The sequence below is a fragment of the Geospiza fortis genome, unplaced genomic scaffold (assembly GCF_000277835.1).
Source record: "Geospiza fortis unplaced genomic scaffold, GeoFor_1.0 scaffold132, whole genome shotgun sequence".
NCBI classification, from domain to species: Eukaryota; Metazoa; Chordata; class Aves; order Passeriformes; family Thraupidae; genus Geospiza; species Geospiza fortis.
Window position 1 is genome coordinate 1,078,530 of NW_005054446.1, and position 12,429 is coordinate 1,090,958.

The 12,429-nt window shown below is 38.6% G+C and overlaps 1 protein-coding gene across 1 annotated transcript; it reads right to left on the reverse strand.

Moving 5' to 3' along the window:
• Positions 1-6,365: 6,365 nt before the first annotated feature.
• On the reverse strand, positions 6,366-12,429 carry LOC102032238 (arylacetamide deacetylase-like 4). The gene is made up of 4 exons (XM_005427464.1): positions 12,241-12,429; positions 9,784-10,000; positions 8,807-8,870; positions 6,366-7,717 (listed from the first exon to the last, which is right to left on the reverse strand). The coding sequence occupies exons 1-4, from the start codon at positions 12,394-12,396 to the stop codon at positions 6,940-6,942; spliced, it is 1,215 nt and encodes a 404-aa protein (XP_005427521.1). The 5' UTR covers positions 12,397-12,429; the 3' UTR covers positions 6,366-6,939.

Sequence of the window (12,429 nt, forward strand, 5' to 3'; positions counted from 1 at the left end):
TACTTGCATTTGTCATCAAAGCATATATACACTTCTCTGAGAAGAAAAATACTCAAATCCACATTTTTTTTAAAACTCTGTTTCATAGGGGAATGACACATTCATGCTTTAATTTATGTTTAAACAAGAGTATATTTGCTCTGTGTTTTAAATCAGTGCAAGCCTGAATGTACACAAAGGTGTCTCCAGACACTTGAGGGTATGTTTGTAGATTGAAGCCACTGTTGCTGCTGGTAAAAGCTTTTTAGCAATTAACCCTCAAAGTTTCATATTCACTGTAATTCTTGTTTGCATATGAATACATATGTATTGTGAGGGATTGGCAACAGTTGGTGGCAGTTGTTTGGTGAAGTAATTTTTCTGGTTTGTGTTCTTCTTACTAGAATTATGTTTTCTACATTATTTAAAATTTACAGTCACCAAACATTTTGTGCCTTGGCTTTTAAAGTGGAATTCCAGTCTGAAAACTGATTTAGTCTTTAGTTTCATTAGCACAATATTTAAATCAAAGTAACACTGACAGCTGATTTGCACAACATTGGCTTGTGAAGGTAAGGGTGTGTGGGATGAAGCAACATCATAAATCTGTGTCAATGTTTGTGAAATAGGGAGATCATTAGAGCCTTTTCTGGGCTGAGATTGGCTGGTTTGGAGCCTTTCCCTTCCACAGAGCACAAATTTAGGATACAAGTAGTTAAAATATTAGACTGTAGAGTATTGAAGCCAAAGCCAGATGCCCATGGCCAGTGCTCAGCTTGTCCTAAGTTCATCAGATGTTCTCCACAGGGCTCTGTAGCACAGCTGGGGCAGCCCAGTGGTGTTTGTGGTTATTATTTCTAGAAATGTTTCCCTGTAGTGTGATATTATAGCACAGCCTGTGGGGATTTGGCTTTGTTTTGCCATATATTCCTGTAAGAACAGCACAGTTTAACTAAGTGCTTATTTCTGATGTCTGTGCCATCAGTCAAAATATCCTGAAATAAATTCTCACGTGAATATCAGCTCTGAATCTTGTATTTCAGCATTCTTGATGATTTCTTATATTTGAGTCCTCAGAGGAGGCAATTTCTGTGCTTTCTAAAGAACCTTTAATGAAGAATAAAAAATTCTTAAAGCTACTTAGGACTTCAGTGGCAATAAATGAAACTTTTAAAGGTGACCAAAGGCAATTAAACATCTGCTATTGATGTGATCAGATTATGAAAGCCGTATACCAAAGAGCACATGTCTGTCTGCTGTTACCTCTATGAGCTCTTGCTGACACTGTTCTGACACAAGATTTCTTCTCCTATTCAGTGAGTCAGTAATTAATCAGCTTTCATCAAAACCAAAACACCTCACACATGCCACCTCTGTTTTGAAACCTTGATGGACCTGATAGAGCAGGAGGGAAATTGCTTTACTGTCTTTTTATGTAAAAATAAATTTACAAAGGGATAGTTTGGAGTTTTTTGTTCATTTGCTTTTTGTTGTTAGGCCCTGGCAGTTACCTACAGAATCTGTTGTACAGTCATGACAATCTGAACAAAAATCTTTCAGTTCTGCATTACAGAATGTTGTTAAAAAAATGTTGGTGAATCAAGGTTTCAAAATAATATCCTATGGTTTTAATCTCTTAGTATGTTATACTGGTGGAATATAATCAGCATGTGAACTTCGAGCATGTTCTAACTCTGTGCTGTTTGCACCTCCAGTCCTCCTTGTCCTGTTAACTCAATGTCCAAATTTTTCCAGAATCAAGCAAATCCCATGGTCTTAAAGCTGCTTGGTCCTGCTGGGGATGTTTATATTGACAACTGTGTGGTGATACTTGGTGCTTTATATTCCATATATTTCATCTATTTCCAGTCTGGCCAGCCATTCCTGTGCCCACAGGATGGGTAGGAAATCTATGGTCAGTGTCAGCTTCTCAAGTTGTTGCAAAACAGTCAGTGAGGTTTTCAGTGGGGTTTTTTTCCCAGTTGTTTTTGAGGTGGTAAATATCCAAAGAATGTTTTTATTTCATTTGAATCCACTGCATGAAATGAGTACCTTGTATCTTTACAAACAAAAAGGCTTCTTCTCTAACTGGAAGTAGAGAGGTTGTTCTTTAAATGGTGGGTGTTTGATGTGTTTTGCTAAAGCCATATTTTTGTTTTTCAGCAAACTCATCCCAAACCTCAATTTCCACAAAGTCTTTACCTATTGATGAGAACAGCCTTGCACTAAATGTTGATGAGATTCCACTAAACCAGAGAAAATGAACACAGTGTGGAGTTTGACATTGTAATGAGAGTTATGAGCCTCATGTGGTTCTTTATTGTTATAAAACAGCTTCTCAGAGCTCACAAAATGATTCTTTATTCATTGAACTTGGTGTTGCTGGAGTTTAATTGGTTAATGTAGTGCTTGATGAGTACAGAATTGACAATAGTTGGGTAAATGCTTCCCATTTTCTCATCAGCAAGTCTCCATTTATGCATTCTAAAATTCATTCTCTTCTTTTTTCAGCATATTTCTAATAGTTATAGTAATGATGGGAAGGGGAAGTACAATAAATGATACCTATTCAAAGAAATGTGGTTTTTTCAGGTTTTCCCAAGACTCAGTTTTGTGGATTTTCTAAAGCTTCACACATAGCTTTGTAAGCTGAGAATGTGTAAAACTCATCAACTTCCCCTTAATTATTAGTGGAAGAGGCAGGAGCTGACAAACCCAACACTGTTGGGTTTGCAAGGCAGGAGCACTCAGGGGAGTTGGTGCCAATGAATTCTGTGACTGTCCTGAGTTATTGGTTTTCTTGTGAAGTCTCTCTAAAACATTACAACACATTTCACTTGTGTTGCAGGCTGTTTCCAGCACTGCTAACCTGCAGTCAGTTGACTATTGCAGAGTTTCTCTGTGTAACACAGGAAATACTATGATGAGTAACTAAAGCATTGTAAAGTAGTCAGCTGTGATGACTGAGTATTGATTGCAGCAGGTATAGCCAGGAGCAGAAAACAGGAAAAAATAACATATTACAAAGAAAATTTAAACCCAGAAATAATAGCTTCTGATAGAGTTCTTTATTTTTTTAATGTTCATTTCAAAGTGAAACACTCTGGTAAATATAATTTGCCTTGCTTTTAAAAATTATTCTTATTTCCTCTAGGTAATTGAGCAGAACAATTATTAGAATCTGTAGAGTACTTTAACTGACTTTGTTTTTACCACTTCGAGCATGGGAGGAACTTGCCATACTTCAGTTCACATTTCTCCATTTCACATTATGTAAACAACTGACTGAAGGCACCTCAGAGCTTTTCATACCTGTAAGCCTGGGTCTTCTCATCTGTGAGATGGTTTAATATGCCCTTCACAGTGACAATAAGAAGCATTAAGAAATTACAGCTTGGTACATGCTGTACCATACTGCTTTTTAAAGGTGCTGTGTATTTGCTTCATCTGCCTCTACATTTAGGCTGCCTCCTACCTACCTTTCAGTGTCCTCCCTTCTTGTTATCTCCATCTCCCCACCCAAATAAGTAGCTAGTTCCTGTATGCTTTGCTCTTACAACAGAAAGCCACCTTGCACTTGGCATGAATCTTTATTTTAGCCTTTTCTTTCTGCCTTCTCTTCTTTGAAGTCCGTCCCTTCCAAAGAACTCCTAGGCTAAACAGCTGCTAACAAATTCTGGAGTAAAAAGCTATACTGTATTTAAAAACAAAAAAAGATGAATGTTATGTATTAGCATTCAGTGATGGAAATTCAGATCTTGTGTTGCGCAGTTCAGAGCAGGTGCATTTTTGAAATGCTTATTCAACTGGAGGGTTTTGTAGAGCAGCACTGGGAAATGTGGATGGATTGTTGGGTGTCTGTGTCTCTGTTGCTGTGCAGTTCTGTTCCTCTGAGTGAATGAATTCTGCTCCATACATATGGAATCCAAAAAGCTGCTCTGGAACATCCACTTGGGCTTTCATGGCAGGTCATCACATCAAAATGAATCTTATTAAATCAGAAGTTGCTTGAAGGTAAATATAACAACTTCACCTGCCCTTCTTTTCCCATGGCCAGGTTTGTCTGAGTCTCAGTATCCCAGATATTCAGGTTAGCAGTGTCTGCACTCTCATAGGAATCAGCAGAAACAGTGAATAACTGAGACAGGGAAGACAGCAATAAAAACAGCCAGAGTTTGCAGGATTCTGCCTGAGCAGTACAGAGAATGGGTATCATAGGCAGAGAATAGTGTTAAATAACATTATTTATAAATGATAGAGCTAGTAAATTTGGAATGTTTTCTAATTTCCTGTTTATTTTTAAAAATGCTGTGGTGTCTGAGTGGTAACCAGTGTGGTATAAAGAGGTGATGTGAAGACAACAGAGCAGAAGATAATTGAAGTTGTAAACTTCTGTAATTCACCACTCCAAACTTGATTGGTTAGAACAGGTAATCTAAAGTTGTTATGGCTTAACACGTGCTCTGTTATTAAACAGAAAGCTTCAGGCTATGAAGGCATAAGAACAAGTTCACTAAAATATTGAAATCAAACCACAGTTTGACCTTTGGGAATGTGTTTCAGGTACTCACATTGTGTGCCCAGAGCACCAAGAGGTTTTCCAGGTTATTACAGACTCAGCTGGTGCTGACATCTGGTGATAGAATGATGCAGGGCAGCGTGCTTTCCCTTCCTTCATTCCCTTTAACATCTCCCTGTCACACAGAGCAGCTCAAAGAGTGTCAGGCCCTCCCAGCTGCACTGAGCTCAGCATTTCACTGGTTTTCAAGTTTCTCACCAGTTTTCAGGTTTTGACAGTGTTCCAATCTGTTCCTGGATCCTTTTATTTGTGTTACAGTGCTCATGGGCAAACTCTAGAGACCAGTTAAAGAAATGTGGCTCATGCCCACCTTCTCTGGTTAATACCTCTGGATGGACCAGCCTTGTCCCCACCCTGTTCCTGTCTGAGGGCATCTTGGGCTGTCACTTCACTCAGGGTACAAACTCTGGAGGGAATTATCACCTCAGGCACCTCACCCTCCTCCCTTGTGGAAGGAACTAGTGGTTTTTGTCAAGATGGGAAAGAACTGCCCCAGCTAAGGAAACTTACTTGTCAACATTGTATTTTCCTAAGTTCTTCATAGGCAAAAACTCATCAATAACCCAGGAGCTCTAGGTTTAAAAAAAAATAAATCTGTAGTATCTTCATCATATGGTCTTTGGGATGTAATACCCATGAGAGGTTTGACAGCTGTCAGCCTTTGTGCCAGTCTGACTTATTGTATATTTGAATGTCAGGAATGTAGTGCTCTATCACTTTATGGACAAACTGCCACTGGTGTCATGTGAGCATTCATGGCATGGGTTACACATGTGGAAAACAGGCAGCAGTCAATAGTGTCAGTGTCAGTGTTTGCCTAGAAATCAGGAAAACACTGGAGAAGATTTTCTGAGCTTTATGCTTATTGGCATTGTATTCATTCAGAGATGCCATATGGAAGATCCCTATAAAATTTCCCCTTTTACCTGACTACTATGTGAGTGTAACTAAATGTAATTCATATTGTTCTGGCAGGCTTTCTTTGCTCATATGCTGAGTGTAAATAGCCATGCAGAGCATTGCAGGAAAGCCTTTCCCTTGGTTGTAGGGTGTCTTCTGTTGGATCATGTGTCTTACATAACTGTCTGCAGCAGCCTTGCTTTTGGTTATAGTTTAAATGAGCCAGTGGGGGGCAGAAAACACATAGAGTAATATCAGATACAGAGAGTATTCTTTGAAAATTATAGAGCTAGAAATTTCCCTGACAAGAATGGTGGTAATTTCAGTGTGGGTAGTGTTCCAGGTGTTAATTTAAGCAAAGACAGTCAGAAGTTTTGACTGTCAGTAAAACTGCATCCTCACCCTGGTTTTGATTCTTCATGGAAATGCATCCTGCTTCCAAGTAGAACTTACTGAAGAATTTAAGACAATGGAGTCTAGTGACATGATAAGTTATTTTAATTCAGGACATAAGATTATAACAAAACCTGAAACAATTACACTGTTCTACAATTATACATTCACCTCAGAATGGTGTAAGTAAAACATTTACTGACATTTCTGGCAAGACTTGAGTTCATTTCTGAGAAAATAGCTTTACATTTTTGTAATGCCATTTTATTTTGTATTGGTTTCCTTGCTCATTCATCTCTTGTTGTAAACAGTGACCTGAACTTAGATTTTTTTTTTTAAATTTTCTCAATCATTCTCCTTTCTCCCCACTTGACACTGTCTCTCAAAGGGAGAGTCCTTCCTTCATCAGGAAGTGCTGGCCTACACTTTGTAAAGGAACTGATAGTACTTTATATTCCCATGTATCTATTATCTATATATAAAATGTATATGCATTTTTTTAATAGATGTTGTTTTCTTTAACCAATACTTGTTGTAACATCAGTAGTTCCAGGCCTGCCCTTTCCTTCTCTTGCTCTCCTTCTCTTCCCCTTCTTTCATTTCTGTCTATGTTTACATTTATCCTGCTACATTCAGTTCTTTTTAAGCTTGTCTCAAATTGAGCTCTCACCAGATACAGGCTTTCTTAAGTCTTTAACCATACTCTTTATATCCTGATCCTGTGGATTCACACCCTGTTACCTGCCCTGGGTTGTTTCCAAATGTGGTTTGTGTTCTAATAGTACCAGAACTTTACTGAACCAGACCACATTGTAAACCCCATGCTATAAGGATGAGATATTTAATGGCTACAAGAGAGAACTGAACAGCTGGCAGAGGAAAGAAATGTAAATTCACCTGATTTTGCCTCTCCTGAGAGAAAATTAAGCAAAGGCCATCAAGCAATCAAATTACTGGGTAGAAAGAAGACAGATGCAATGCAGAAATTTAAGGTGATGATTTAAAGAAAGGAAAATTGAGGCTTTTAAAAAATAAGTTTGTATGCAAAAAGAGATAGGAATCAGGAAAAGAAAGCAAGAAATGGAATTTTACATCAGTCTTAGAAAATTTACAATCTTTTGCAGGCCTTTAGCTCCAGAGCGGAATCCTAGCACCCTACCAAAAAGCGCTACAAACACTGTTCCATGGAACCCCTCCTGCAGATGGCACCAGGTCACTTTTATACCATGGTCCTCTAATCTTTTCTTGTACAGCAGTCCATCATCTCTGAGCACATCAAATTCACAGGTCAAAATGAAAGTCTCAGGAAGCTGAGCAATCACACTGTCTTCAGCCAACAGTGGTGCAAAAACAGGGTCAAACAGGTACTCAGCCATTTCACAGAATTCTTTTGAGGGTAGACATGTTGGACTTGGTTTGTAACCTCTTGTTTTAAACTCATGAGGGATGTAGTCAGGACTCACCCACTTCTGATATTTCAGTCTCCTATCTTCTGAAACATGGCAGCCTTTAAATATTTCTTCAGTGATGCCCAAGTCCATATTAATGTACTTCAAGCCAAGAACAAGGGTTCGTTCCTTTAGCAAAATGGGGACTCCCTTATTCTGCTGATAAGATGGCAAATTTAAGTCCACACACTGCAGAAAAGGATATATTAGGATTTGTGCTCTCAGCTTTGGGAGGTCTCTTCTGTTCACCAGTGCTTGGGCAACAGCAGCAGTGAGTGTCCCTCCACTGCTGTCTCCACAAATGACGACGCGGGAAGGGTCGACTCCATGGTCTTGTGCAGTCCTCAGAAAGTGGATGGTAGCAGTGAGACAGTCCTCAAACTGGGCTGGATATGGGTGCTCAGGAGCTAAACGATACCTAAATAAGAGTGAAAGTGTTTTAGCACAGCCATTTCTAGTGAATGGGCCCAATGGAATCTTGTCATTCATTTATTTCTCTCAAAAGACAGGAAAATACTCTGTGATTATAATTGCAGCAATAGAATTCCTCCAAATTAGTGCTTTTGATGTATTATGTGCTACTGTTCATGTTTGGGAGTCAGTACACTGTTCTATCTTTGCAAAATACTTCTTTACATATCTTTGGAGTGACTGAAGGCGCATGAGAGTTGTCCTTGAATTAGCTGGCAAGGCAGGTGTGTCAACCAGTTATCATTAATTCCAGTTAGAAAATGAGCATTTAGCAACAAATTGTTAGAGAATGTGAGCATAGAAAATATGAGCATAGAAAATTGATAATGAAAATCTGAAAGTTTTTTTCAGTGTTCTGGAAGCTGAATTCATTAAAACAGAATCAATGAGTTATTGGTTCTCCAAGTATTTTAGGATATAAACAGCAATTAGTGCAATTGTAATCAACTCTTTGCCTGAACTTTTAGACATTGTTTCTTTTAAAAAACTATTACAGCTCATCAGAGAAATATTTTTAAGGGTCATCTCAGGTTGACTACAAGTTAAATGTGGATTTCCTTGTTCCATTTCTTCATGCAAATGCATCATGCCTGCAAGTATAACTTACTGAAGAATTTACGACAATGGAGTCAAGTGTATAAATTCCTTTTGAGAGTGGATATGTCAAGCTTGGTTTGTAACCTCTTGTGTTAAACTCACGAGGTTCTTCTATTTTTCAGAACTTCTAAAATAAATTATTTGGTGTTCTGGGCAACTGCACTTTCAAGGGAAACAGCCTAAGGTGGTTTGAATATGGCTCTAGAAAACAAAAACATCCTCATGTCTTAGTGCTAGCTACAAATTATAAAATTACTGTAATAGATTTCATTTGGAAATAAACAGTTGGAGATTAGTTGACTAATTCTTCCTGAGAGGAATTAGTGCTGGTGAAAGGCATGGGATCATTAAGGATAGATACTGAATGTACTTCAGAAGGAGCTTGACTGCAGTAAAGGCTTGCAAACCTAGGGTCAGAGTCTGGGCTGGGTCCCCTTACCCAACAGACACCACCACGGAATTGGTCTTCCTGCAGAAATAGCGGCACTTTCTTTCGTAGGCCCCTGTAAAACAGAAAAGTTCACTGGAATTGTAACTTGCTTTAAAAATAAATGGAATGAAAATATTCTGAAATTCTTACCTCTCTTGCATGGCTGATGCTACACAGCATGTGTAGCATGTGGCATGGTCTGATCTGGGCATTGCTCACCCTCTCCTTACAGCTGTGAGAATCTTCTGGCCAGTAAGGAACCCAGAATTTAAACCAATGCTTTGTTTTGGTTCCCTCTTTGAAAAGTTGCAGACAGCACCACTGCTGCCACTTTTAAAGTGATTTTGAAGGGGAGAAATTGTTTTAAAAAAAGCAACAAAAAGTCTGCTAAATCCAGAGCAAGAATATTTCTTGTGCATGAGGCACCATCTCATCTCTTTCCCATTCACATTCCAAAATGTGTTTTTTCCTTGTTTTAACACTATAAAGACACACAGCACAATACACATATACAAGTTTGCACACACTTGTGAACAAAAAATGGGTGCTTTAAGTAAGAAATAAAATTCTAAGGAGATTTTCAACTTTTCTCATAAGCATAAAGAGGAAGGAAGAAAATAGGTATTAAAAATGATCAGAGACTATTCTAGACATGCAATCTATATAAAGACAATTTAACATGATGCCTGTTGTATGTCAGTAAATTGATTCTGCTGTAATGGATTTTTTTTTTAATTTACAATGTTAAATTTCTAACTCTTGCAATTTAAGATATAGCAAACCAGATCAGGAACTCTGTGGTGTGTGGTTGTGGAGTGTCCCTCACTGGGGATATTCCAGAGCTGTCTGGACACAATCCTGTGCCCTGTGCTGTGGGATGGCCCTGCTGGAGGAGAGAGGTGGGACCAGATGATGCCTGTGGTGCCTTCCCTGACCCACTCTGGATGCTGCATGCAGTTATAGCTCATATTATTTATGTTACTTACGGATACTTCCAAACCGGCCAACTCCTCCATGAAAATAAAGAATTCCCCTTCTTAGGTTTTTGTTTGATGTTTTTAGCTGGTAAATTCTCACTTTAACCCTCTCAAACCTTAAGTCCTTGATAAGAAGACGACTATCCTTTAATGGTGGTATTGTCTCCATCATAACCCTGAGGAGATGGACCTCTGAGATTACACCTACTTTGTCCAAAAATGTTGCCTGGTGATAAAAGAAACCACAAGGGACCAAATTAGTGTAAGTTTCTACCTAACCTGGAGATTGATAATGAAAATATTTAAACTCCGTGGTCAATTCAGTAGAAAAACAATCAAACTATTAATAGTAGATAAAAGGTGTCAAATACTTCACCTTGTCAGGTGTTTCAGTAACCATGTGCCTGAACAAAATACAGTAGTTACAGTATATTAAATTTTAGCTTTGGATGAAGAAACATAGCCAAGACTTTTGTTTCCCAAACTTGCAGGAAAAAAAAATCCATAGCATCTACCACATCTCTGTCCTTCTGACCAAGAACAGCTTTGAACCCAGGCTTGATCATCTCACAGCTCACTGATTCTTACTTAAACACTCAGGCTCAGGTTCTTATGTCACTGTGGGCTCATCTACTCCATTGCATCTGCATGGCTTTAAGCTGCTTCACTTGTAGCCTGCTTTAGTCTATTCCTGCTCCAAATGAAAAATATGAGGCAGTATCACTGTATTTCCACTATATTGGATTCAATTCTGCACTACTTCCACAGCAGACATCTCTAATGGGTAATTCAGTTTGTTGTGCTGCCGTTATTCATGCATATGCATTTCAATGAGAATTATACATATAAAAATCTGCACTGTGTAGATCGTAAAAACCTGCCCTTGTGGCTTTCACCTCATATTTCACAGACCTCATGTGGTTCAGTAATGTGATCCTGTTAAATTTGGTGTAGGTATCCTACTTTAGGTCATCTGCAGAGCTGATCCCATACACAGGAAGGATTGTCTTGTGGCAAAGTTATAGTCTTATATAGATTCCTTCTGTAGAACTCCTGGTCCATATCCGTGGGAAAATAAATTTACTTATTTATTCGTCAATTTCCCTCTGGTACTTTCTTTCCTCACAGTAATAATTTTGTAACAGGTTACAGAACCTGTTTGTAAAGGTTAAACCTGCAATTAGCTATATCTGCATGGAATATAAAGAGATCATCTTTGTCTTGAAAATACTGAAAAAAGGAGTCCTGGGAGACCTTACCAACCACAGTTGTACAAGTTGATATACTTGTACACTTTAATTTTCCATGCAGTTTTGACTTCAATGCTTGTGAGCCCTTGAAAGAATTTGGCACAAGTAATTTGCCCAACAGCCATAGCAGGAGTTGCTACATGACTTGAACTCTACTTGCATTTAAACTTTGCTTTAACCCTCCAATAATGTCCTTATCTCTCTGCTCCTTTCAGGCAGTGTGTGACAGTGCTTGTGCTTGGCCTCTCACTGGCCAGCAGAAAAGATGCAAAATGCTAAGAAAGATCAGAAGTTAAAAATTACAGTTGAAAAGCAGTGTTGAGGCCTGGGTGTGGCACCAGAGACATGGTGAGTCACCTTCTTGGGAGCTCACTGACTTCAAACAAAACTTACTAAGCAATGGGGCAGGTAAAGAAAGGAAGAATTAACAACATTAGAACGTGGAATTGAAGTGAAATGTAATGCATGAGCCAAATAGACTGAACAAATTTTTTCACAATTTAAACAACTAAAAGAAGCTTAGTCTAGGTATCACAGAAGGGTTTTTTAAATGACTGGGGCAACAGTTAATTCAGGATTATTGATGAAGCAGAAAGACAAGTGAATGTCATGTTTTAGTTTTGAAAAGAAACAAGGATGAAAAGCGAGGAATGATCATAAGTGTGCCAAAAAAATGACACAGAAAGTCACTTTAGGTATTATGTATACTGTCTCAAAGAAGAAAGTTGTTCAGGCATATTGAAAGGCAAATGATGATGAATGTGACAGCTCTCTTCAGATGCCTCAGGAGGAGAATGACAGGGTTGTAGGAGAGAGCTGAGATCACAGACATCATTTAGCTGCTCACTCTGTAAGCAAGCATGGTGTTATACAGAGCAGAAATTCCACATACACAGGGCAAGTTACCTTCTAAGCCTTCCAGCAGTGCCTTGAGGCAGCAGGCATGAAAAGCTAAAACACAGACCTTCAGAAAAATACTGGTAATTGCACAGTCTGCCCAATTTTATTTTTCACAAATACTGCCTTTGGTGGTGTATAGCAAAGAGGGGAGTCTGTTATGCCCAGCACAGCTGAAGGAATCTGCTTACATCACCTAATCAGTCCAATTGCATATTTGCAGCTTATTTAAACATTGATTTTAAAAAACATCACCAAACCATTATCCCTCTAACAGAAATAGAATTAAAAACTCAAGCTGTAATTAAGTTTTACTTACCAGACCAAACCCAAAGTTCATTATGTAATGAAAAATGTAAAGCTTTTGGCGCTCACTGATTCCATGAGGAATTTCTGCTTTGGGGTGTTCATAATAGAAAGCAATTGCCACAATACCAGTCAAAACAGCAAGAAAAATGGCCAGGAGAAGTTCCATCTTGCTGTGTTGGTAGGAGCCTGAGAAGGAACC